Below are 26,491 nucleotides of genomic sequence, written 5' to 3' on the forward strand. Positions count from 1 at the left end.
GTTCATGCTCTGTCTCTCTCTGTCCCAAAAATAAATAAAAACGTTGAAAAAAAAATTAAAAAAAAAAAAAAAACCTCAGAAGGCTTTAAGCACATGCTTAAATAGGATTACAGATCATTACAAAACTCAATATTTAACTAAAGTGGCAATAAGAGATTCTTTTTTTTTTTAACATTTATTTATTTTTGAGACAGAGAGACAGAGCATGAACAGGGGAGGGGCAGAGAGAGAGGGAGACACAGAATGGGAAGCAGGCTCCAGGCTCCGAGCCATCAGCCCAGAGCCTGACGAGGGGCTCGAACTCACAAACCACAAGATCGTGACCTGAGCTGAAGTTGGATGCTCAATGGACTGAGCCACCCAGGCGCCCCAATAAGAGATTCTAAAGACAAATACAGAACATTACACAGTTGTTAGCAGAACTTTGCTCTTTTAGTACGGAGAAGTTTTAACTTTTTAAAGTAATCAACAACATGATAAAGGCAACATAGAAACTTTGTTTTTTGAGGGGGGCACCTGGGTGGCTTAGTTGGTTAAGCGTCTGACTCTTGATTTTGGCTCAGGTCATGATGTCACGGTTCATGGGTTTGAGCTCCATATTGGGCTTGCACTAACAGTGTGGACCCTGCTTGGGATTCTCTCTTTCCCTCTCTCTCTCTCTCTCTCTCTCTCCCTCTCTTTCTCTCTCTCTCTCTTTCTGCCCCTTCCCCACTCTTGCATACCCTCACATTCTCTCTCTCTCTCTCTCAAAATAAAATAAAATAAAAACTTAAAAAAAGAGAAAATTTGGTTTTCTGGGCAGGTAAAGAAAAAAACTTTGTTTACAATTTCTTATCAAGAGTAGACCAATAATCTTTTTAACAAAGAGAAAAAGCAAATCCCAATCTTCAGTGTATTTTTAAAAATCCATTCATATCAATCTTAGTCCTGACCATGTATAGAATTCTTTCCCAAAGATTCCCCTTACAGACCTTCTACAATTTCCTTTTTCATTCATATTTTCTCCTAAGCTTTCTCTCTTCAAATAAACCAGTCTCATTTTAGGACAAAATTACTTTCTTTTCCACAAAAATGTATTCCCATTCCTCACGCCTTTCTTATCAAAAACATGTCTTACTTTCCTTGCATACAAAGTTGCTCTATCATTTTCTAGCAGTCTTAATTACATTTATCAAAATTCCCACTCTTAGAAACCTTAGTTTCCAATGAAAACTAAGTAGTAGCCAACTGTGAACTGCCCACTACACCAGAATTCTTTAGATCAGAAGCTTACAAATACATTTCATAATTTCTAGAAACATGTGCTTTTCCATAATAGAATCTTTCAATTAAAGCATAAAGCAGACCCCAGTATCTTTGGCTTCTCTATAATAAGAGGCCAATAGTAGATAAGTCGATATTTAGTAATTAATGTTTCAGTATTTGATGTTATTTGGCAAAGATTTAGATATCCAATGAGTTCAAACCAATTTATTACTTAACCTAGCAAAACTTCAAAGATTTAGGTTACCAAAGATGTCAAAAGCTATAAACCTTGTCATTCAACCTACTTGCTCTTAACAATTACCCATGAAAGCTTTATGAAACAGACAACATTAACTGTCCTTTTAAGTCCAACTGCAACAGATAACACATGAATTTAACTAATTCAGGTGGAAGTTGATCCTCTGAACTGTATTTGATGTTGCTAACTCCACAAGACATGCCCATCTTAATTAAACCACCAGACTTAAATTAGCTTTAATACCGATAGGTTACACCTGTGTCCAAAGTCAATCAACCTGTTTCCCTACTGTCAATTTCACCTGGGCCTCCTGTGGGGAAATCTGAAATAGACAGTCTGAGGCCCTGGGCCCCTTCACAATGACTTGGGAGGCACTCTAGTTTGAACCTCACAAGGAGGTGGCGACAGCTTGGGGTGCTCTCGCTCCTCAATAGCGAGGGCAGGAAGAGCAGGAGCGATGGCACGGGAGGCACGGAGGACGGTAAAGGAGCTGGCTGCGTGAGAGGCACAGGCAGTGGTGCAGACACAGGAGGAGGTGGATTCAAAGTGTGCACTAACACTCCTTGATCTCTGTCTCCTGTCTCTCCTCCTGCTTTTTCTCTGGTTGCTTTTCAGCCCTTTGCACCATTTATTCAACATACGTTCTAATCACCGTTTTGGGGGAGCAGAAGGTGTATTCCCCCATCTTCCTAGGTCAAAATTCAGAAAGGACACAAAATTCAGAAAAACACAGCTGTGACTGAATGAAGCCCAGAGTGCCTACATTTGCATTCGTTCTTCCCCAAAAGTCAGCTTCGCCCACTGAACCAAATGGCTTCCCAGACAAACTAAGAGAGCCAAAAGGAACCCTGTATTTGGAGGCAACCAAATGAGAGGAAGGAATCCCAGAGAGCTATTCAGTGGCCATCTTTCCTCTGAGCTGAACATATATGGGCCACGCAGAATTAGAATAAAAAAACCATCCTCTTAGGGGTGTCTGGGTGGCTCAGCTGGTTGAGTGTCGGACTCCCGATTTCAGCCCAGGTCATGATCTCACAGTTCCTGAGTTTGAGCCCTTCATCAGGCTCTTCACTGACATTGTAGCACCTGCTTGGGATTCTCTCTCTCCCCCTCTCTGCCCCTCTCCCGTCGTGCATGTGCCCTATCAAAACAAATAAACTTAAAACGAAACAAAAACAAGCATCTTCTTAGTTTTATAACTAATAGTAGACCAGTCAGCTAGTACTCTGCCTGGGGGTGGGGGAGGTGGGGTGGGGGTTGGGAGGGGATAGTTAGCATTCCCTATCTTGAACACACACAATTTCCAACAGAGATCTTCCCAAATGCATACCCTGGATTCCCGTTTACCTCACGATACCTTCACAAATTACAACACCCCCTGCCACAGCTCCAGCTACCTGAACAAATGGGTTATGAAAACCTGAAACAAATGGTTCAAAAGAACCCAACAGCAGGGTAACAAGGAAGGATGGTTTCCAGGGTGCGCACCTATGGGGGCGAACTTACCAGGAGCCAAATTTCTAGCACCTGCTTACTCTGCAACTTGTCGGTTTCTCTGCTTCCCCAAATGCAGTTAAGGCAGTGGACTGATGCAGTTCAGGGCAAGTCCTCAAAACATCAGAAGGTGTCAGCAGCTGCACAGGACTTCCTGGTCCTCCCCATCCATCCGGGGCAGACTAACCACGAGTTGCTGACCCTGACCTATCATAGCCACGGGCTCAGTAAAGGAATGGTTGAGCCCAGGTGCACTGCCAGGCCCAAATGCAACCGTCAGGGGTCTCTAGAGTGGGGGCTGGACAAACTGAAAGTACAGCTTCTGGCTAGCTTGCCAAGAATTGCAACTGGGGCACGGGGTGCGAGGGCACCTGGTTCTGGGGGTCCCCAACAGACCAGGCTTGGCCCCTCGCCACTGACAAAATCCAAAGGCAGAGAGACGAATGGTGGTAAAACAAGAAAATGTATTTCAGTGAGGCAACACCAAGAACCCAGTGGACTGAAGTCACAAAGATGGTCTCCAAAGTGCTGAAAATACTTAAGGTTTATATTGGGAAAATGTGGGACAATGGTGGGTGGATACATTCAGGTGGGGAGTAAAGGTCAAGTCCATCATTTTCTCCTGTTAAGTCAGGTAGGGTTTTGCTGCTGTCAGGGCAGTCCCTTTTATCTGAGGGGGTAGTTTCAACCCCCATCAGGGAATGCTTTGCCTGCAGGGTCTTTTGCCTGAGTTAACAGTTAAGCTGGAGAGAACTTCATCAAGGAGAAAGTAAATAAATGGAGAGAACTTCATCAAGGAGAATGTAAATAAACATTAAAAAAAATCTTAAAAATGGAAGTCCTCTTTCAATAGAGTTTGTTTATGCTAGAAAAAAAGACTGGAAAGTTAAAGACCGTTAATGAATGAATTCTGGTTTTAAGATGAGATTTTTCTCACTTTATACCTTCTGTGTCCTTAGTTATCTCCATGTGAATTACCTAACATCTTCACTTACCCTACCTTCTGGCCAAAGACTCACCATTCTCTAAATATTTCCCACTCCTTGTCTCCATACCTTTGCTAAGGTCACTTCTCTCTGGAACATCCTTCCCCAAACATCATTTAACCAAATCCTGCCGGGATGTTTAAAGGTGATTTCTTCCAAGAAATCAATCTCACCACACTCTAGAGAACTATTTCTTATTGCCTAAACACCTATTACCCTTGAAGTCTTTTACAGGCATTTATAATCAATTCCAGTTTGTATCCTCGCTGTTCATGTTGTTTTTATGTGTTTCCCATGTACTAGGTAATAAATAGGCTTCTTATGGGGGAAAAAAAAATCAAAATTTACTCATCTTTGTGTCCCCTACAATGTTCAACATAACAGAAAATCAATGTTTGAATTAATGAGGCATAGTTTGCAATTCAATGTATATGATGTTAAAAATTGAGAAATACCAAATGATTCACCAGGTTTTTTTTTTCAAAATTTTATTTATATAGAATCTTCAGAAGGTTTCCCTTTAATTTTTACCACAAGCTAAAATTTCAAAGCTTAAAATCAGGTATTTTATAATATGTCATTGTTAAGTACAGGGAGAAGAGTTCAACCATTTCGAGGAAAAGCTTTCTTAACTGTATAAACGTTAATATTTACAATATTCTTTAATACAGATTTAGACAATGTGGCATATTTAAATATACAAAAGAGTTTAAGTCATTATCTTTCATTATAGAACATTCCAAAATTCAAAGTAATAAAAGAAATCCATAAACACTAATAACATTTGGGGAAAACAACAGCAACAGGTTTATCAATAGAGTAAACTTATACATAATACACAATTTGCACATCAAATCCGCAAATTTAAAGATCTCTGATCAGTCTATTTAAATCATGCTGGAATCTAAATACTATTCTATAGTTCATAGCTGAAACAAATGTTCTGTGATAACCTATGAAACAGGAGTACAAACTATGAAATCACATTTAACATTCTTCTTAAATCCTCAAAGACTACTCTAGAAAACCTCAAAGACAGCACACAAGGCATTTTTCCCTGAAATTAAAGTTCTTATGAATATATTCATAAATATAGTCGAAGGAAGAAAATACAAACAACCCAGATATCCTAGGTTAATTTTACCTTCTCAGATTTAGTTTGGTATAGAGCAAGCATCTGGTATAATCATGGCTTCTCTGGGAAACTTTGACTTTCTCCTCATATTTAGGGAGCTAACATATTTATTCTCTCCCTGTTCCAGAAGGAATTTAAGGTCGCTTAAAAGACTGAGCAAAGGCCAGAAAGCACAAATTACAGGGTAAATGGAAAAAACAAAACAAAACAGAGAAAATAGAGTTTGGGGGGAAAAGCACATATAAAACCATTTAAGAAAAGGTCAGGAATTAAAGTATATTATTCTCCACAGTGATTTTCTGGAAATATTGCAAAGTAGGGTATTAATCTGTAAGAAAACTAACTGCTGGTAAACTGGGGATATTGATCAAATTTATTAAATTTTGTATTAATCCCAATAGAGATGATGACAAAAATGTGCTTTTTCCTCTGTGCTTGGATAAAGCAAGTTTTCCTAAATGCCATCACGTAGGACTCTGGACTTAAGTATCTGGCTACTGGTAGAGGAGAATGTAGGTTAAAAGAGAAAAAAAACAAAACAAAATTTAGTTGCCCTTCCTTAATTTCTACCGAGAAACCCAACAACTGGGGTGGAATGCGTGTTGATGACGTGGGGATAGGCAGCCATAGGTCAGGGGGTCAGGTGTCCATAGGTCTCTGTGTCCACAGGCAAAGCCTCAATCCTGGGGTGGCCTGCCCACATCACTTCCCGCAGGCCCAGCAGCTCCCCTTGTCGGGACCCAGAGAGACCAACGGAAGCAGGCAAACTGCACGGCAGGAGGCCTGCTCAGGTGGGCTTGCTGAGCCTGCAGTCTCCCTGCTGCCCACACTGCTGCCGAAGCTCTGACCCGCTTCCAGTCTGCACATCGCAGACCTCACCCCACTCCCGTGGGGCAGCGAAGTTGTGGAGGGAAGGCGGGGGCAGCATGAGTTTCCACAAAACATGAACGGGTCTGTTTAGCTCTGCTCTTCAGGCCCGGTTCCAACAAATGCTAAACGAACCATCTTGTACCTCTGAGCTGAGAGGTAATAAGTAGAGGGGGTGGGGATGAAGAGAAGGGCTTGAGGGAAATGAAGACATGAAAGGTGGTAGGATACGTGGCATGAGGTTCAAAACTACAGATTAAGGATCAGAACAAAAATATCTACGTGACAGCTAAAACTAATCACCGCCTATCTTTTTTTTTGAAAGGATGATTGTTCCTAATCAACATTCCTAAGTTTTGGTCAGGTGAGTGAAGAATGAAGTGCAAATCTATAGATCTAAAGCCCCAGGAACTGCAGTGTTCCTGGCTGGGGTGAAGAAGCTGCCCCAGGGTCGGTGAGACAGGCTTTCCAGGGAGAGGCCAATGACTACCGTCTTCCCAAGGATACTCTTCAGAATACAGGCAGGGCCACCTTACTATCTATTAGGCACCATGCCTCCAGCCCACAATACCTTTAAGGCCCATAAAATGTTTTCTTTTCAATTCAGAAGGAAAAAAATCAATCCTTTAGATTGAGGACATGTTTATATACAATAGCAGATTCATTTTATACAAATGCAATTATAATGAATTTATTTTTAATTTTTTCTGGAAGAAGATATCCAAAGGCGGCAAAAGTGTCTAAGTCCTAATGTGGCTTTGAACATAGTTCAAGGATAAAATAATGGAGGAGGAAGGAGAGTCTGATCTTGTCGATCTTATTCCACTGATTTTTCTTTTTTGAAAGCTACTTTGAGATTAGATTTTACAGAGAACTAAGTCTAATACTGGCAAAGTACTACTGTCAATTTCCGCTAGCCAAGCAGGAAAAAGAAAAAAAAAAAAAGTTCATTATTTTACTGTCACTGGGCAACTGTAAGAATCAAATCAGGATGAAGAGATCTGGATGTTTTCAGGTCCGGTCTCCACTCCTGTAAACATTACCAGAGGGAGGTTTTCCTTTGGGTCTCTGCCTCCTGAATTTCCTATATTACACTGCCCCTCAACAGACTTCCTCTGTGCTTCTCCAAGGCCCTGGCTCTGACTGCCCTCAGTAGCCCAAGTCGGCAGTGAATGTGGGCACCTGCAGTTGAAAAATGTTTTAAGAATATGATAAGAGCAAAAGGAAGCAGGGAGAATGAACAAAGGAGGAGGGAGAGGAAAAAACTACAGGTTTTAATGTTCCAAAATTACATGGTCCAGGAAAAAAAAGGGGGGGAAGAATATATACTAAAATGTTACCTGTGGTTTTCTAGATAACGGGATTTATATATTTTTGTTTTATTCATTTTGTTTTTAAAAAATATTTTATGATAAAACATACTCTATCATCAGAAAAAAACACTCAGTAAATATTATTTAAAAAATTGTGTTCTCCAACTCTAAACTCTGAAGATTACCATCTTTGACTTCCTCACAGTATGGCTTAGGTTGGTAAATATGGTTAACTTGGCATGCAGAGGAACCGGATTTGAGAAAAGAATTGTTAACAATTTCGATTATTTTCCATCACCCGAATTCATCAATTTATACAGAAATATCAATCAAGAGCTAATTAATACCACTTTCTAGGATCTGTTCCCAATGTACAATGGGAAAAATATGTCAAAAGGAAGAGTACAAAGGAAGCAATTACTATGTTTTACAGAATCGCAGACTTTGTGTGCTTGGAAGGATAAACTAAGTCATAAAACTCAGACCCGTGGATTATAGGTGAAGGGCCTGAGGTCCAGACAGATTACGTGATTTTATCACTGTCACAGAGCAAAGCTGATAACAGAATTAGGATAAGTACTCAGGTTTCCTGCTTTTTGGTCTATAGCTCTTATAAACCTCAGTCCCAAAAGTAACTGCCTTATACATTGTTTCATTGTTTATCCTAACTACCTATAGAGGAATACATTTAGACCTGCAGGGCTGTTAGGAAGGTCATTTAGACCTCAGTTACACAAGAATTTAGGCCCAGAGAAGGTCAACTGTAACCATCTCTCCACCCCCCACCTCCAAGTCACAAGGTTGAGCCAAGACCCAGGCCATCTAAAACTGGCTCGCTGCTCTCTCAAATACTGCCATATTCTTCTGTAGCTAATGATTACAACCAAAAGAGATAAAAATACAGAATCACATCCAGGTAAGACGTAATAAAACTATTATTAATAAGGATGCTTGGAGAATGGGTGTAAATCAGTTCTATAGCTAATAGAAATGAACTCAAATCTATTTGAGTAAACAGGCAGCATGATTGCTAATTTTACTTGAAAATGTACTTAAATGTAAATCACAACTTTAAGTTTTGTTGAAGAACAAAGATGATGGAAGATGATGTAAATAAGGGCTTTCAGGTTCTCAGGTTCATGCATCTGAAAATAAATTATAAATGTTTTTAACTCTTTAGAGCAGGGGTTGGACGATAATGGCCAGCAACTCGTTTTCTGTGAGGCTCATGAGGTAATACGAATGGTTTTACATTTTTAAAGGATTGTAAAAAAATACAAAGAAGAATGTCTGATAGAGACAGTATGTGGCCTACAAACCTAAGTTATTGTCTAAATGCCCCTTTACATAAAAAGTTTGCTGACTTAAGGGGCACCTGGGTGGCTTGGTTGGTCGAGCGTCCAACTTCAGCTCGGGTCATGATCTCACGGTTTGTGGGTTCCAGCCCCGCATCAGGCTCTGTGCTGACAACTCAAGAGCCTGGAGCCTGCTTTGGATTGTGTGTCTCCTCTCTCTGCCCCTCCCCAACTTGTGCTCTGTCTCTGTCTTTCAAAAATAAAGAAATGTAAAAAAAAAAAAAAAAAAAAATTAAAAAAATTAAAAAAAGAAAGTTTGCTAACTTATGTTCTACATTTAGAAAGTATATGAAACTGGGTTAGATATGTAATATACCCTGGAAGGCTTTTTTGTTTTTAAAATTAAATCTCTGATTTAATATTTAAGCAGTATTATAATTTGCCTCTTCTGAGGACAGGTAGTAGAAAAAAATCTAGTTTGAGGGTGAAGATTACTCATCTTCCAATTAAATGAGGTTTTATCACACACACTAACAGAAGTGGACATACAGTTGAAGCTAATTATTTCATGTATCTGAAATCCATACAAAATGTTTCAGATAGCTGAGAAAATGCCATATCCTGTAGTATTACTGCTATAAAATAAAATGGAAACAAATATCTATAATGGGAAAACTGGCAAGCTGATTCTCTCCTTTGGGTCTCTTATGCCTGCCCTGGCCTCCTATAGCATGTTGCTAGATTCATTAGGCCACTAGTTCTCAACCATGTTATTAATTACCTCAGTGACCATCCATCCATGTCTCGTTTGCAACCATAACCAAATCTCACCAAAACACATGGAAAAAATGGAAGTGCTCCTAATGAGACACAGACATGAAGTACCAAAAATGGAATGACTAGTTGGGGAAGAAATAAATATGACAGATACATGCCATTTATCGACCTGAATACAACAGTACAGCAGACAGCCCTTCAGAGTCTACTGCACTGCTTACTGGCCATGGTCGGACTGGAGCACCGCAGCAGACCCTGGTTCACACAACACTCTGATAATCACTGTAGGAAAACAAGTCCATATCTCTTTGTCACATGATTTACGTGACCAAGTTGGATTCTGTGAACTAGAGGCAAAATACTAAAGGTGTGCCACTATTAGCTAAATTACAATAATTTCAAGGTTATTACTTTGAGAGTAGGATCTATTGTGTCCAGATTAGAATGCCTTACTTTAAAATAATTACATTAACAATTCCTTTGGACCCGCAGCACAGTTCTCTTCAGCCACTCCATTCTCTGGCTTGCTTTTGTAATTGGAAAGGAATAAATTTTCTATTTGAGTCAAGAACTCTTCGGCAATGAAGCAATTAGTCACGTTGCTCAGCGTTTTCCTCAGACACTCCAAGAGCTATTGGAGAGAAAAGTTTTATATTTAAAAAGGGTAAGAAGAGGGTTTGTACTACTATCGTTATTGTATCCCTTTCCAAATCTTTTTCTAATAAGCAAAAGAGAAACAGTCTCCTTAAATGTGGTTGAAGACAGTTTTGTGATCAATAATCACGCACCTAGAGTGTAGGAAGTCACTGTTGAGAAATGCTTGGGCTTATTCCTTTATGACTTTATATGAGGAGACACACTTGAGATTTTAAGTGTGATTTTTTTACTTTGGACAAATTTGTGACTTTGCTTCTTTTTTTAGTAGTTACATTTACAAAGCAAAGTAATCCTGTAGAACGAAAATCTATGTACATCCACGGACGCTACATCAGGATGGTAGAGCTGTTTCCTGAGAAACACGCACATCAATCTTCCAACAGAACAAAAAGAAAGTTTTAATTCAAGGGGGTAAAAATATTAAAAAGAAACTCAGTATGTTTTAGTTTTCTCTTCTTAAATTGCTACCAAAAAAAAAAAAAAAAAAAAAAAGACAGACGTTACCAGTCTATGGGTCTTTAACTCTTTATACCCATAGAAGCAAAACAAGAAGTAAAATAAAAATATTCAGGACTCTTTATTTCCTACCAGAAAGTTAAATAAAATGACACTTAAACTTAGTTATTAGATTTATACTACCAATCTTAAAAACGAACAATTATTAAGGCTAAATGGAAACATGAGACTTTTGAATTTAATAAAATGAGAAAAATGTTCTCCATTGTATATAATAATAATCTGCTAGGAAATTTATCAGCCAACACTGACAAATTTATTCTAAACTAGTATTACTTCTATATGCAAGTGTGGGCAACAAAATACGTTACTAATTTTCTCCTAGAAATTAATTTTAGATAGGAAACGGCAATAACAAAAATACACAGAAAATGTATCCACAAAGCATTAGGCATCATGGGAAACCACATCGAGATGAATAGCTTTAGAATCTGTGAACAATAGAACCAATTAAAATCAAGGCAGCTTACTTTCTGCAAACAAGTCAGGTCAGAATCCCGGCGGAAGATTTTATCCATAGGGACACTGCTGTTGGAAGAAATATGAAGACAAACTGATGAAACAAATACCACAAACGAATCTGTTTTCTAATAAACTGTCACTGACGCCATACATCATAATTTTATATTTAACTTGGGTTTTCTCTAAAACATCATTTAATGAGACGCGCTGCAGATGTGCGGCCACCTCAAACCACAGCACATACCTATGGGACAGTCGGTATTTTTCTATTATCCATCTTGCCTTTTCAAACACTAATCCCCACTGAGGTTCTTCTAGCATCTGCTGTACTTCAAATTTGTAAGGTAAACCTAGAAAAGCATAATGAAGCAGACTGTCATCAGCTATCGCTTCAATCCCCAATCTCCTTTTAATTACCAAGAATCCTCACAACCACAACCTGGCAGACCAGCTGAACAGCACTTTAAACATAGTGGGCATTCATTAAATATTTACTGCCTGGCTGAACCTGGCCCATCGAGCATATTAATGCTCAGCAATTAATAACAATAAAGAAGAGTACATGTACCATTTGCATGACAATTCTATGTAAGGAACGGAGAAGCAGGATGATCACATAATTTATATCCAAATCAAGAGACTTTTTGAGTGAAAGGGGGCACTGTTAAAAACGGTGCCAGAACTATGGCTAAACAGACACCGAGGTAGGCAAACAAAGACAATTCCCTCCTAGTGATTTTTATTTTCACATGGGTCATTGAGCTTACAGCAATGCTATAAGGCAGGTGCATTATTCCTACGTTAAAGATAAGGAAACGAAGGCCGAGACACATGGAACGACCTGCTTAGACTGGTGAAGTGGAAGAGCCTGGATTTTAAGCCCCAGCAGGTCTGCCTGGCTTCTGGGCCCACACTCACTTGACCTGCCTACAGGTGCTAACCTAACCAGTCAGGGAATAGGATGAACTCTGGAAGGGCAGCAACTGCACTCCTGTCAAAATGGTCATGCTCAGTTCCAGAGACAGGAGCCCAAGGGGTGGATGCCATGTACATAGCCAGAAAGGCAAAAGACCAAAGGATGAGCCTCCTTAGAAATTTTTCACATGGCCTTCAAGATCCCCCTGTAATTATATTTGCAGTGTATTAAAAGAAAAGCTGAGTTGATTTGTTAGCAGAGGGCAACACCGTAAAATTAACTGTAGAACTTATACAATGCTTACTACATGGAAGGCCACTTAAATGCACTAGCTGCCAGTACTGTCCTTTATTTATTTATTTTTGGATGAGGACACAGAGCCACAGAGAGGTTAAATAACCTGTTCATCAGCATACACGTAATTACTAAGTAGAGCCAGGATCTGAACCCAGGCAGTCTGGCTCCAGTTTACGTTATTAACTTTACATTATACTGCCTCTCAACTGCGTTTTTGCCAATATTAAGACTTTTCAGGTAAATAAAATGCGAGCAAACAGAAAGGCATGAAAAAAAATGAAGGAAAACATTATGATTGTCCTTCCTTACAATATTAAGCATACTCTGTCAATATGCTCTAAAATGGTCTTTTTTCCCCATTTTTTCCCAGGTGGATTTTTTTTTTTCATTTCTTAGTTCTCCTCTATTTCATTTCTTCCCTCCAAAAACTTAAGAATAAAGCATTTGACTAGTTTTATTGCGATATTCGCTTTATTGTGGTGGTCTGGAACCAAACCTGCAGTATCTCCGTGGTACGCCTGCCTGTAACTAACATGCACGCTGCCTGGCTCTAACTGTTCTGCACAATATAACCCTTGTGCCCAGAGGCCATGGTAACACAGTGGGGACTTGAATCTAGAAGGATATCACTAAAGGAAAGAGGGAGGCCGCACTACATGGTATGTAGACAGCAATTCTCTAGTTGAGGCTGCAAAGCTTTCCATCACATAGTTTCACATAGTTGTAAATTCGTTGCTATGAAAGATTCAAAGAAACGTGGGCAGAAAGAGGATGAAGTTGTTTTTGTTGAAAACTTACGGTAAGAGCCATCTGAGCTAATTTCATCACTTATAACTAGGCAGGTAATCTGGGAATAAGGCAAAGGATTGTTCTGATTATAAGGACTAACAATCATTCCAATGAACTTGGCACCGCCTCTGGAGAAGTAACTCTACAATTCAAAGAAAAGTAAAATTAGTCTTGACTACATAAATTTAAAAATCAGTATTTACCCATAGCAACATCTTAAATAACGAATGGAGAAAAAAGGAGCACCAAAGTGTGTTAAAAACTTCACATCCAAACAGCAACTAAATGAAATATACTATATATCATTCCACACTCTAAATTTTTCAGGTCAAAATGTACTCAACCCAACCAGAAATGATCCTTAAAAATATGACCTGGCTTGAAAATCTGTATTTACCATGAATATGTCTACAAATTATTTTCACTACCCTTCAGCTATAATCTTTATCAATATGGTAATAATAGCTGCCTATAGCAAAAACATACACCTATCAAACATAAAATGTTGGAACAAAAGTTTGTTTTTTCCAGAGATGCAAAATAGACTGCTTCTGGTTATTTCACTTGTACCCAGTCCCTGTACTAGTTGTCCCCATCAATTTTTAGAGGCTCTGGGAGTAATTATCACTGTCACTTAGATGGCTTGTCTGTACTAAATAGCTGATTTTCCAAATGTTTAAATAAACATATATTACCCCTGTAATCAGAAAAAATGCAAAGTTATTTCAAAACTCCAGATGTAAATAATATTAGAAATTCAATACTTCGCTAGAAATGTTAGAAGTATATTTATAGAGGGCGCTTGGGTGGCCCAGTCAGTTAAGCGTCAGACTTCAGCTCAGGTCATGATCTCACAGTCTGTGAGTTCGAGCCCCGCGTCGGGCTCTGTGCTGACAGCTCAGAGCCTGGAGCCTGCTTCAGATTCTGTGTCTCCCTCTCTCTCTGCCCCTCCCCTGCTCATGCTCTGTCTCTCAAAAATGAATAAACGTTAAAAAAAAAAAAAGTATATTTATATAATAGAATAGAAAGCAACGAGAGGAGAGAAAACGTGCATACACGCAAGACCTAGAGGCACACCTGGTATTTGGCTTGAGTGTCAATATCTCGTAAAGAAGGATTTGGATCAAAGGCAGGATGAGAATGATACCATCCAATTACACGATAGCCTCTCACAGCCAAGGTTTCTGAGGCCTGTGTTTGTGACACAGGATCCATCTCACACTGCAGTCCTGTACTCAGACTGTTACAAGGTTCTGCTGCACAGACCTATAAAAGATTAATCCTTACATGGTTACACTGAATCCCGTTAATTCTATCACTTTAATGTTTTAGTTCTTTCATACATAGATACAGAGGCTTTTCTTAGGCCACGTCTTTTATCCGACAGTATCACAGGCAGCCTTTAGCCTGCAAATGAATTACACTTCAAAAGTGATTCGATGTAGGAACTCAGAATCCACTTTTCCACTCAGACAAGGCCATAATAATTGTTAGTTTTCCAGGCCAGCCCATATAATACCTGCACATACAAAGTCTTTCAATGAGTCCTATTATTTATGATAATAATTTCAACAAAGTGATGCATGCCAAGTTTCAACTATAAGGTTGCTGCATGGTTCCTGGCCTCTTAAGAGTAGTTGTAGCATTTTACTGGTGAAGGCAACGAGGAGGCGAGGCCTGGCCGTGCTCCCTCTTTCTTGATGGTAAAAGGAAACAGGTACTCAATATATGGAATGTTAATTTACTCCTGGGAATATCCAGCCCACACTGGCATATTCTCATTTATATCACAGGTAATTCTATTTTAATTATATCCACTGAAATCTATAAAAATATTTGGTATGGCAGCAGGACTAAATGATTTTAAAAAATATTTAAGAGCAAGAACTTACTTCAACTATCTTATCAACTTCTGAGTATCTTCCTCCTAATAGACCAATCACTTCTGCCATAGAAACATGAGCATGCTAAAAAGAAATACAAAATAGACTTAGCCCAAACATACAAATCCATCTGACAAAAAATCAGAATAAAGCTCACTTATACATAGGAGAATCATTTGTAAGTATGGTAACCGGACATAGCAGAGGAATCAGACACTAGGCTCACTACACAAAGACTTGGGATTTCAATCTATCTGCGCTGCCAGCTAAGAAGCTTTGAACCAAACACTCAAAGATGTCATTATTTGATTTACAAAATGAAGACACCATTTGCTTTCCTCACTCAGGACCCTAAAGATAAAAAGTAAAAGTCACTCCTGGTAGTCCTACAAAAAACATCCTCTAGAAAAACATCCAAAACCAACACAGCTACTGGAGGTCTCAGTAACTTAGTGCAAACAAGGAACCTCCAAGTGGTAGGAGTTGCGCTTTGCTGCAGTTATCTAGAAGGCAGCAGACAAAGGATGCCAGGAAATTAAAACAGGGTTAATGATGATAAACAGTCTGCAAAAACTCACATTAATTTATTTTCTCTAAAATATGGAAACATGCAATTGTTTGGCTTTTCTCCAAAAGAAAAGACTTATTTTTAGACTCCTTGTAAAAGAGGATAGTTAAGATCCAAAATACACGTCTTCCATACTCTCTCTTAAGCCTGCAATAAAAATACACAAGAATAGAAATCAGAGTAAGTAAACACAATAGATTATCCTTACCAAATCCATTATTAAAAGTGCTTCTGAAGCCACTTTCACCTGAAATGGCTCCTGAAATATAAAAAAAAAAAAAAAAAAAAATGGGGGAGCATAAAAATAGAGATTTTATTCCTCCTCACTGGAATGTCCACCCTTTTCTTCTTTACCTATCACACCAAGTTCTCATCACCAACCAAGGCTCAGCACAAATCAGAGATTTTTACAAATATTATCATTCAAAATCCTAGCATGGAGAAATTCTCTTTCATTTCCCATCTGCATCACTCATCTGACCCATAATGTACCTTGCCTCGTCCAATCTTTCACATACATATATGCCTTGCGCACAAAGGAAACGAAATACTTCCTGTCTGACAGAAGGGCATGGTTTATGGCCATTTAGTGATGCATAAATAGTACCTGCTTTTCTTCACTGAAAGAATGACAAGGTATCAGTTGGAAGGGATCAAATGAGCTGAAAAAGAAAAAAAAAATCATTTCTAATATAATCTCAATGACAAGATCAGGAAAATAACATTCACTTAAATTTGAAAATGTGTATCAATAATCTAAATCTAGATTCTCAGAAAAATACTAAGCGAGGGGAATTTCTTAGGACATCCCATATAACTCTGCTGAGTTTTGGACTTGATTTAAGAAATGGGAAATGACAGGGCCTTTGGGAGAAAGTAGTTGTTGCCTTAGTTTCTTTTAACACCCAAAGAGAAGAACGTTGTACCCACACATGTGTCCTAAACTGAAAGGTTTCAAAAAGTTTGAAGAAAATGTAAACAACTCCCTGACATGACATGGTAAAAAAAGTTTCAAGAAGAAAGTTCTCAAAAACACTTGTCAGTACGGTATCAGCACAGGGTAGGGACTCAAATATTTGTTGAATGAATGGCAATGGTTCTACTAAAGAAATTAATGTATATGAAAAGTTCAATGATAAACTTGTATTTTAAAATAAAAAAGTTAGGGGCAGGTGAGTGTCTCAGTAGGTTAAGCATCTGACTTCAGCTCAGGTCATGATCTGGCAGTTCTCTTGAGTTGGAGCCCCCACGTCAGGTTCTGTGCTGACAGCTCAGAGCCTGGAGCCTGCTTCAGATTCTGTGTCTCCCTCTCTCTCTGCAACTCCCTCATTTGCACTGTCTCTCTCTCTCAAAAAGAAACATTAAAAAAAAAAAATGAAAAAAAAAATGAGAAAGTTAAAAAAAAAAAGACAAAAAAAAGAGGGGCACGTAAGCAAGGGTAGATAAAAAAGCATGTATTAATCTGAGAGCAATATTAGAAAGGCTTTGAGCAGTAAAGAACTGAAGTCTGAGGAAGATATCAAGAATAAGGTTTCTTTAGGCTATGGTCAGAGAAAGAAAAAAACAAGGAATATATGTTCATGTTAACACAACCAGAAAAGAGCAGGACTATTTAGCTCCTATTCTACCAGAGACTGTTAGTGTCAGCAATTCAGACACTTTGTACTCCAAGTGCCTAGAACAGTGCCTGATACATAGTAAGCATTTTTTCAGAAATATAAGATGAATGAAGAGGAAAGATCTTCAAGTAAAAAAGTGCTTCATCAACACGAAAAAAAAGAACACAAAGACAGCATATGCATCCCAGAGCAATGAAGAACCATGATGTGAAACCCACTGACCTTTTTGGAGGAACTGTTCAGAAAGGAAAAATTATTGGAGGGCTACAAATAGGCAATTTTGGGCTTTATTTTCTTAAACAAAAAAAGCAGACTTTGGGAGCAGAGGAATTAAATGTGAATACTGAGAAAATTCTGGAAAAGATTATTCAACAGCTGATTTTGAGCCTTTAGCGAGTGAAGAGAGGACTACTAAGGGTAATAAGGGATTCATGAAAATATATGTCATGATAAGTAAATCTAAATTTCATTTTTTTTTAAAATGTTTTTTTAATGTTTATTTTTGACAGAGATAGAGACAGAGCGCGAGCAAGGGTGGGCCACAGAGACAGACAGACAGACAGACAGACAGACAAAGAAATCTTAAGAGGCTCCACGCTCTGAGCTGTCAGCACACAGCCAGACACGGGCTCGAACCCACGAACCATGAGATCATGACCTGAGCCGAAGTCAGATACTTAACCGACTGAGCCACCCAGGTGCCCCTAAATTTCATTTTTGATAGAACTGATCTGCTAGAAACTAGCAGACTCATAAAGATTCAAATATATTTTGTCTGAATGTAAGCAAGACATCTACTATGATTTTTCTTCTGCACAAGATGAAAAATCATGAGTCAACTGTGGCAATGTGTACTTGATGGAACAATGATGTCTGAGGCTTTCCCTTATTCCAGTTAAACATTTTAAGCAGTGATCAATGGCAGAAGAGGTAAGCTTACTGAAATATTGACTCAAATCTATGAAGGCTAGTATAAGAAAAGTGGGGCTGGATTCAGATTGTGACAAACTGGAACAATGACTTGGAAATCACAATAAATATGTCTCATGCTGAGATTCAGAAAAGCAAATGTCTGGATACTAGATAAGGAGTCCTAGCTTATGGATGACGATATTTTTTTACATAGTTTATCTTATTTTACTCTCACAACAACTGTAGGTTTTAATTTTTCTTTTAGAGAGGGGATATATAATGTAATGTTAGCAGTATGGATTCTTAAGTCTGACTGCCTGGATTAAACCACAGCTCCATCACTAACAAGCATGAGCAAGTTTGTTTCCTCATGAATGATATTATTAACTACTGCACAGGGTGGTTATGGGGATTAAATGAGTTAATACATACAAAGTGCTTAAAGCATAGTCAACAGTCTTAGCTATTATAGTTATTATTTTATGAATGAGCACTGAAGGCTTAAGGCTTTACATAACTTACCTAGGGACTTACACTTGGTTAAACATCAGGGCTCTTTCACTGAAAATGACCTGGGGACATTCCTAGATATCTTATTTTAAAAGGGACACTGGTGAAACCATAATCTATTTCTGCATCTACAGAAAGTGAGGGTCCAGAAAACCAAGACATTTAACTTATTTGGTGACTCTTAACTGTTATGTTACAAATAACAGATTATTAAAAAAAAAAAAAACACAACAAAACCACACACACACATACACACACACACACACACACACACACACACACACACACACAGAAAAATCCCCAAAAACCTTGCTAACAATCAGCACCAAAGAAAGCACTAGTCGTTTCATGAGGTTACCTATTTATAATGTCTAAGGAGTTGAATGACCACCTGTTATAATCAAGGCCCCTTTACAACATATGTTGGATCCTATAGTCACTAAACCTATAAATTCAAAACTTTTGCTCAAGCTCTTCCAAACTGGTAATCAGTGAAATAAAAAATTTCAAAAATTCTAGTAGCATTTAAAAAAAAATTTTTTTTTAATGTTTTTATTTATTTTTTTGAGACAGAGAGAGACAGAGAGAGACAGAGCATGAGCTGGGGAGGGGCAGAGACAGAGGGAGACACAGCATCTGAAACAGGCTCCAGGCTCTGAGCTGTCAGCACAGAGTCCGACGTGGGGCTCGAACTCATGGAGTGTGAGATCATGACCTGAGCTGAAGTCAGACACTTAACAGACTGAGCCACCCAGGCGCCCCATCTAGTAGTATTTTTAAACTTAATATGAATAATATGTTGCTAATCAGGTATTTTTTCCATACATTCCTAATCATTGGTGATAAGTTAAAAAAAATTACATGTGTAAAACACTATACCTTTTTGTTGGTCTTGGTACTTTTGAGGATTTAACAGATTTACATTTTTCCTCTTTTCTTCTCGCCAATTCCTCGGCAGAGAGATGCTAAAACAGAAAACAACCATTTGATCAACCAGTCCATCAGCCACTGACAGGCAGAATCAATAATAATAAAGAATACTCTTTAACACCATAATTAAAGGCAGGTGAGAACAGGATAGACTATGTTGATGGAGATGTACCTCCTTCTTTCTACTAACAAATTGCAATGCTAGATAATATATTAAAAAATTGTTCCAAAATCTACAGCCACACCAAACTTAAAAACCTCAGAATCACCTGAGTCCCTCCTTTTACTTATTTCCCATTTCTAGTCATCAAGTCCTATTGTGTTGTTTTCTTTCCCAACAGGGAGACAGCGCAGCATAATGATAAAGAGTACAGATTCTGGAGACAGAATGCCTCGCTCTGCTACTTACTGGATGACCCTGGCCAAATTACTGAAGCTTTCTGTGCTTTAGTTTCCTTATCTTTAAAATGGGAACAAAAATAGTAATAATAACAGTGTCATGATGTCATCGTAATGATGCATTAATGTTTATAAAACACTAGAATAGGGTTGGACACATACATAATAAGTCCTACATAAGTACAAAATTAATCTTTTCATTCCATTTCTACTATCATTCTTACACTTTAGCCCAAATAACTAGGCACCTTTTCCAGAATATGTCTGGTATTTTCCCACATCTCTACCTTTGTTTATGCTGCTCCCTTAGCCTGGAATGCCCTCACCTACTTTTCTACATTTTGAGACTGTCCTGCTAATCCCTCAAGTCACATCTTCTGTGAAACCTTCTCTCATCACACACACCCCTTGGGGAAGAACTGACATTTCTTAAGATCAACCTTATGTAACTTAACACAGGTTTCATCTTTCCTACTAGAAACTATAGAAGTTCTTTCTAGGCAGGAATCATGCGTTACTAATGTTGTGCCTAGATTAGAGATTAAGTGAGGCTAGGGACAGGGAATGGGGAAGAGAAAAAGAGGAGAACGTTTTCTTTTTGTTTTGTTTTTGTACTGAAACTCAAGAGGAAAACTAAAATTTACTGAGTAATTGGTATATGCAAGGCTTATTAAGTAACCTAGTACTAGAATCTTCATACATTTTATTCCATTTTCTTCACTTAATTCTCATAACAATTCTTGGACAGAGGTATTATTCACACTCCATAGACAAAAACCTGAATTTCAGTGAGGTTAAGAAACTGCTCAAGGTAAGAAAGCCAGTAAGTACACATTCACACATTCTTTCCATTCTACTGCACTGGGTGTTCACAAATAAATTCTATAGATACAGAACTTATACACACACACACATTCGTCACCCATGTTTCTTTTCAGAACCACAGTTTTTATTGGCAGAAATGACACTTTAGTATTTGTAATTCAATTTATGTCTAATGCTTGGGACAATATTTTAATTGGTATATCAGAACATCATTCTATAAATAAATGTTTACTGAAATGAATTAGGCATACCAACTTCCTGGCACCTTGGCAGATATTCTTGAGCTAGAGACCAGAATACAGAGATTAGACAAAATTTGGAAAACGAATCCAACTCCTAGTTAATTGCACCAATGCCTTCTATTTTGTTGTTTATAGGTGACTTCTAGACAAATTAACATGGGACGGATACATACACGCACACACAACAAGTGTAATATATGTGACATTAAGACATACATATATAAATGACGGAACAACTTTTAGTGATGACCTATCTGCTAAGGTCAAAGTTACCTCAAAGGTTTGTCCTTCTAAGTCTTTTGCATCACACCAATTTCCCCATGGGTCTCGGACCCTACGTCTCCTTGTGCGCTGTGATAAGATTAAAATGAAGCAAAAGGTAACAAGATTAACCTGGGGAAATCACAGCACAATACACAAAGCCAAAATGATATTTAAAAAAAATCAGTTAATTTCTCCATTAAAATATTGTAATCCCTGATCAGCATTGCCTGACTAAATTTTATTTTATTAATTTATGTTTAATAGTTTGCACTCTGCTCAGAAATAAATCAGTAATGATTTTCTGAATTTTACCTGGATTTCTTATTGAATTTTCATTTCTTTTCGCCACTTAGAAACTAAAATACTAGGACAAAAAATATTTTTAAGATTAAAAAGAACCACCAAGAAAATGACTTCCCTTTCAACCACTTGTGGTAGAAAACTTGCAAGAACGCGTAGCAAGAGGTAGAATATTAAAAGTAGAAGCAAAATTACATCTCAGCCTCAGAAAGGGAAAGACTGACTAGTGGATGCAATAAAAACAATAAAACATTATGAAATTAGTTGACAAGATTACTAATATCTAGTTTTATAAACCCCAATACTGAAGCCTTTAAAACAGACTGCTCAAGGGCGCCTGGGTGGCTCAGTCAGTTAAGTGTCCAACTCTTCATTTCGGCTCAGGTCATGATCTCATAGTTGTGAGACTGAGCCCCATGTCAGGCTCTGTGCTGGGCGTGGTGGAGGCTCCTTAAGATTCTCTCTCTCCCTCCCTCAGTTCTTCCCAGCTTGCACTCCCTCCCTCTCTTTCTCTCAAAACAAAAAAACAAACAAACAAAAAAGACTGGCTCAGAGGCCAGTGTTTGAGTGGCACCTTTTCCAGCAACTGTATCTAAATACATCCTTTCTTATAAAAGTAAATCTAGGTAGGCAGAAATGGTTAACAGCCTGAATACGCTAAGAAAAATGTTCACTCTATTATCTATATGTTTCTTCATTTACCTCACCTATTACCGATCTACTTTATTAGAAAACCAACGAGATCACACTATGACTCTGCCTTTTAAGAGACTTGTAGATCACTCACCTTTAAAATAAGATTCACAAATTGTAAGATACTGTAAAACTCCCTAACTTCAAGAATGAAAAAAGAAAGGCTACAACAGTTTGGATAGCTATTCCAAGAAGCTGAATCTTAACCTAAGACTTTTTAGCTAAACAAAGTAACTGAAAGAAAAAGGAGCTTAGCTGTATGGCTGTAAAAGACACACTAGACTTAGAAACCGGAACCAAGAATTCTAAGGCCACGCGAGCAAAGTACAACGCTTCCGTGTCAAGTCTGCCGGCAAATTATGAGGTGCTTTTGGTTTTTGCCTTATAAACTAACATGACACTGAATAGAAACCAGAAAAGTAAATGGCTAAGGTGACATACAAGAGAAAACACATTCTTCCACTCACTGTCCATGTGTTTAACAGGTGGCTAGAAGGGGGCACACCTTAGATGACAGGTGAACACTTACCATAGACTGCAGACGCTGTGCGAGCTGGTATGCTTCCGCCGCATCTTTTCGGTCCCTGGCTCGTGCTTTGTCAACTGGTTGTGGCCTGTTGTACACAGCCTGTTCTATTGGAATTCGGGAAAAATAAAACAGTCTATTATTTTCTGAAACTCATTCGTTCAATAGGAAGGCACACCTATACTGACTGGAAGTTGTAAGCCAATTTCTAAGTTTTGTTATACCTAAGCTTCTATCTTAATTCTGCAATTACTTGGCAGTCTCACGTAAAACTAACACTCTTAAGGAAATCTCAGTAAAATGGGATATTCAGGAAATGGGTAATTTAATTTCTAATTAAACGACTGCTAAGCTCACTTTGCTGAATTCAGAGGTCTAACACAGAAAACGTGATTTCATTTTTTTTTAGTGACTGTGGAAGCTGCGACCCCTTAGTTTTCCTGAGCAGCCAGTCCCAAGACACAGTGCCTGGGGAAACAGACACCGAAATGAAAAACAGACCACAGGGCAGACTGTAAATTCTCTCTACAAGATAAATAAATAATCTCTGATAGGAGATTTTCTGGTTAGCTGTCTTCTCAAAGACAGAACATATTCTTCTGAAACCATGGGTTACAAAGTTCTAATTACCTATCTAATTACCTTATCACAACTATGGTTATTAACTTTCTTCAAAATGTTTGTGTCAAGTTAATTCAATAAAAGTGAAAAATACATTCAAAATCATGCATATTTGAGAAAAACTAGGGTGAAACTTTCTTCCGTGAAAAATATTTTGGCACTTTTATTACATTTAAGTGTAGAGGCTCATAAATTATTTCCTTTACTTAAACACTGCTAGACAGTATTTCTAGCATTAATACAGATTTTGCATACTGAATGGGCTACTATCAGACTTTTCTTAAAATGACGTTACTTGTACTTGACAAAGAGCTTCATTGTTAAATTATTTCTCCCACTTAGAGAATATTTTTCCTTTTCATACCACCAATTTTCACTGTAGGTTACAGGAAAATGTAGCTTAAGTAACAGAAATCTGTTTTATAAAAAAACTTAGTAATACAGTTATTCCATATTATAGCATCTTTCTGAATTCTGCATCTATACTAAATCTGCTTGAATTCTAACCATCAAGGAAGTTAACGGGTGCTCTAAGGATAAAAAATGTTGAGTAAAAGATGTTGTTGGGTTTTTATTTTTACCACATCCAAAATTGATTGCTCCTATCAACTCGAGGTATGTATGAATCCGTCCAATACAATTAACATCCCCACAGTTCTTCAGGCCAGGACGTACTGAGGTCTTATTTAAGTATTTCGGTTTGCATATCTCCCTAATTAAGAGATGGAAGTACAGTTATTTTGGATAAATAAAAACATGAAAAAAGATTTCTGGGGAAAACTTTTAATATTTGAAATATCTTAAAAATTTACCCCCTCTCAATCTGTAAATGTGTAGTAAAAACAATGCTAATACATAATACCCAACTGTACTTTTTCCTGAAATTACCTTTAAATGATACAATAACTTACAAGTATAATGTGATTTTTATTAACTATTATTTTTTTCCCATATGAAATGCCATAGATTCGTTATCCCAGGATTTTAAAGTTAGAGGTTTTGTCAACAGATCCAAATTCAAGCTTCAAGAATAAAAAGGGCACTCTGACAACATATCTAAAGTATTTGGTATTAGACTTTTCTAATTTTTAATATATTACTAAGGTTCGTCCACTTTCACTTTGCTGGGCAGTATCTTTTAATTATAAGCTACCTTATAAATGCTTGAAAGTTTTATACCAGTTTTTAATCATTAGGCCAATAAATAAGAGTAAGCACTCTCAGTGGAAGACAGAAATATTAATATTATAGAGGATTTCCAAGAAATCAAGAAATGCCCAAAGACTATGAAAAAAATACAAGGTTTACATAATACAGTTCATATTTACTGAATGTACTTATTGTACCATGGCAGATAGAGTTTAAGAGTAGTGGAGAACTTAATAATAGCAGCAAACAGTTCCCGAGTGCTTATGCCAGTACTAACAGTTACACAGCCTTAATCCTCACAACAGTTCTACAAAGTAGATTTTATTATTCTTATTTTAGAGATAAGGAAGCAAAAAGTCAAAGGAATTAAAGTACTTATTTGAGGAAGTTAAAGTCAAGATTTACATACAGACATTATAGACCAAGTATTCAGACATATCATGTAACAGGATTTCTTATTGAATCTTTATTTTATTCCACAAATATTTACTTTGCATCTTACATACCGGGCACTGTCTAGGCACTAAGGATACAGACATGAATATAAAGCTCCCGACTTTACATGCTAATGGGAGGATATATAGGGGCGCCTGGGTGGCTCAGTCAGTGAGGTATCTGACTTTGGCTCAGCTCATGACCTCATGGGTCATGAGGTCAAGCCCCATGTAGGGCTCTGTGCTGACAGCTCAGAGCCTGGAGCCTGCTTCAGATTCTGTGTCTTCCTCTCTCTCTCTCTGTCCCTCCTCTGCTCTGTCTCTTTCTCTATCTCAAAAATAAAATTTAAAAAAAATTTAATGGGAGAATATGACTAATATATATTACATATTAATATATTGCTTGTAATCTTATATTAATATATAATTAATTATATATATAGCAGTAAGTGCTAGGAAGAAACAGTAAGAAGGATAAAGGGATAGAGAGACAAACAGGCACAGACTACTTCAGAGAGGGTGTTTAGGGAAGGCCTGCCTAAGCAGAAACCAAATTTAAAATCATACATTCTACAGACATTCAGTGAGGGCAAGAAGTAATTTGTGATATGGCAGGGTATCAGAAATGCCATTGAAAAGATGAGATTTCAGTGTTTTCACTTCAGTTCAGTGTGAAAGAAAAGGAAACAAATTGCACAAATGAAGGCAAGAAAACAGGAATGAGCACGGTGTAACAAGCTACCAAAAATCTGTAGCAATCTAAAAACAGTATTGATTTAATTAAAGACTGCCCAAATCGAAAGACTTTAAACAAAGCTCAGCACTAGTTTGGTGCTGAACAAACGGTAAGGCCTCTAAAGATCCCTGTTCGTGATTCATCATGCCAACTTTTCCCCTTAACAAAGAGTGCCTTTTATATTTGCTTAGAACAAGCACTGCCCTAAGCACTAGAGGTGTAACAATGAACACAACAGACAAAAGTCTGTCCATATGAAGTCTGTATTATCATGGGGAGGGAGAGGGAAGGAAGAGAAGACAATACAGAAATAAAAACGTCGTATCTTCAGTAGTAGTAAGTTCTATGAAGATAAATAGAATACAAACTAAGAGAGTGAGGGGAAGATGTGAGCTATTTTAGATAGGGTGGTCAGTGAAGTCCTCTAATTTCCCTGGAGCAGACCTGAGGGGACAACGATGCATGGTTCACCAAGATCTAGAAGGCAGCATGGGGGAAGCATTCAGGGCAGAGTGAAAAAGTCTGAGTCAAGGACCTGAGATGAAGTGTGAAAATTACAAGTCAAGACTGCAGACCCTGAAGTCACCTTCACCTAATGTGACCTGGAACAAGTTCTTTTTCCTCTCTGAGACTCATTTTTCTCATCTGTAGAATGAGGACGAGTTTGTCAGAACTGGAGATGACTTAAATACATTTAAATGCATTCGGGAGGCATTCAATAACAGTGTTAACTATCTTAAAACATTCCCATAAACAGGGGGTCAGTTGCATGTGTTTTTATGGAAAGGATCCTTTAGCTACAAACAAATCAGGTCTTTTCTTTTAAAACTTTAACTCTTCTACTTTTTTTTTTTAACACCACCTCCAGTCCC

General features: G+C 37.9%; 1 protein-coding gene across 2 annotated transcripts in view; it reads right to left on the reverse strand.

Moving 5' to 3' along the window:
• Nucleotides 1–8,824: 8,824 nt before the first annotated feature.
• MYSM1 (Myb like, SWIRM and MPN domains 1) overlaps nt 8,825–26,491 on the reverse strand; it is a 35,348-nt gene continuing 17,681 nt past the window's right edge. Inside the window, exons 9-20 of one of the 2 annotated variants that reach the window (XM_030325569.2) lie at nt 23,882–24,012; nt 22,683–22,786; nt 21,170–21,247; nt 19,380–19,465; nt 16,067–16,121; nt 15,668–15,718; nt 14,901–14,975; nt 14,086–14,274; nt 13,018–13,150; nt 11,251–11,356; nt 11,015–11,069; nt 8,825–10,002 (exon numbers count right to left, since the gene is read on the reverse strand). In XM_030325569.2, coding sequence (XP_030181429.1) covers nt 9,835–10,002; nt 11,015–11,069; nt 11,251–11,356; nt 13,018–13,150; nt 14,086–14,274; nt 14,901–14,975; nt 15,668–15,718; nt 16,067–16,121; nt 19,380–19,465; nt 21,170–21,247; nt 22,683–22,786; nt 23,882–24,012 — 1,231 coding nt within the window. In that variant the 3' untranslated portion in view covers nt 8,825–9,834. Of the gene's footprint in view, nt 10,003–11,014; nt 11,073–11,250; nt 11,357–13,017; nt 13,151–14,085; nt 14,275–14,900; nt 14,976–15,667; nt 15,719–16,066; nt 16,122–19,379; nt 19,466–21,169; nt 21,248–22,682; nt 22,787–23,881; nt 24,013–26,491 lie in introns of both variants that reach the window. The other variant, XM_030325568.2, reaches the window with a different exon arrangement.

This window comes from Lynx canadensis, chromosome C1 (assembly GCF_007474595.2).
Source record: "Lynx canadensis isolate LIC74 chromosome C1, mLynCan4.pri.v2, whole genome shotgun sequence".
In the NCBI taxonomy this organism is placed as follows: Eukaryota; Metazoa; Chordata; class Mammalia; order Carnivora; family Felidae; genus Lynx; species Lynx canadensis.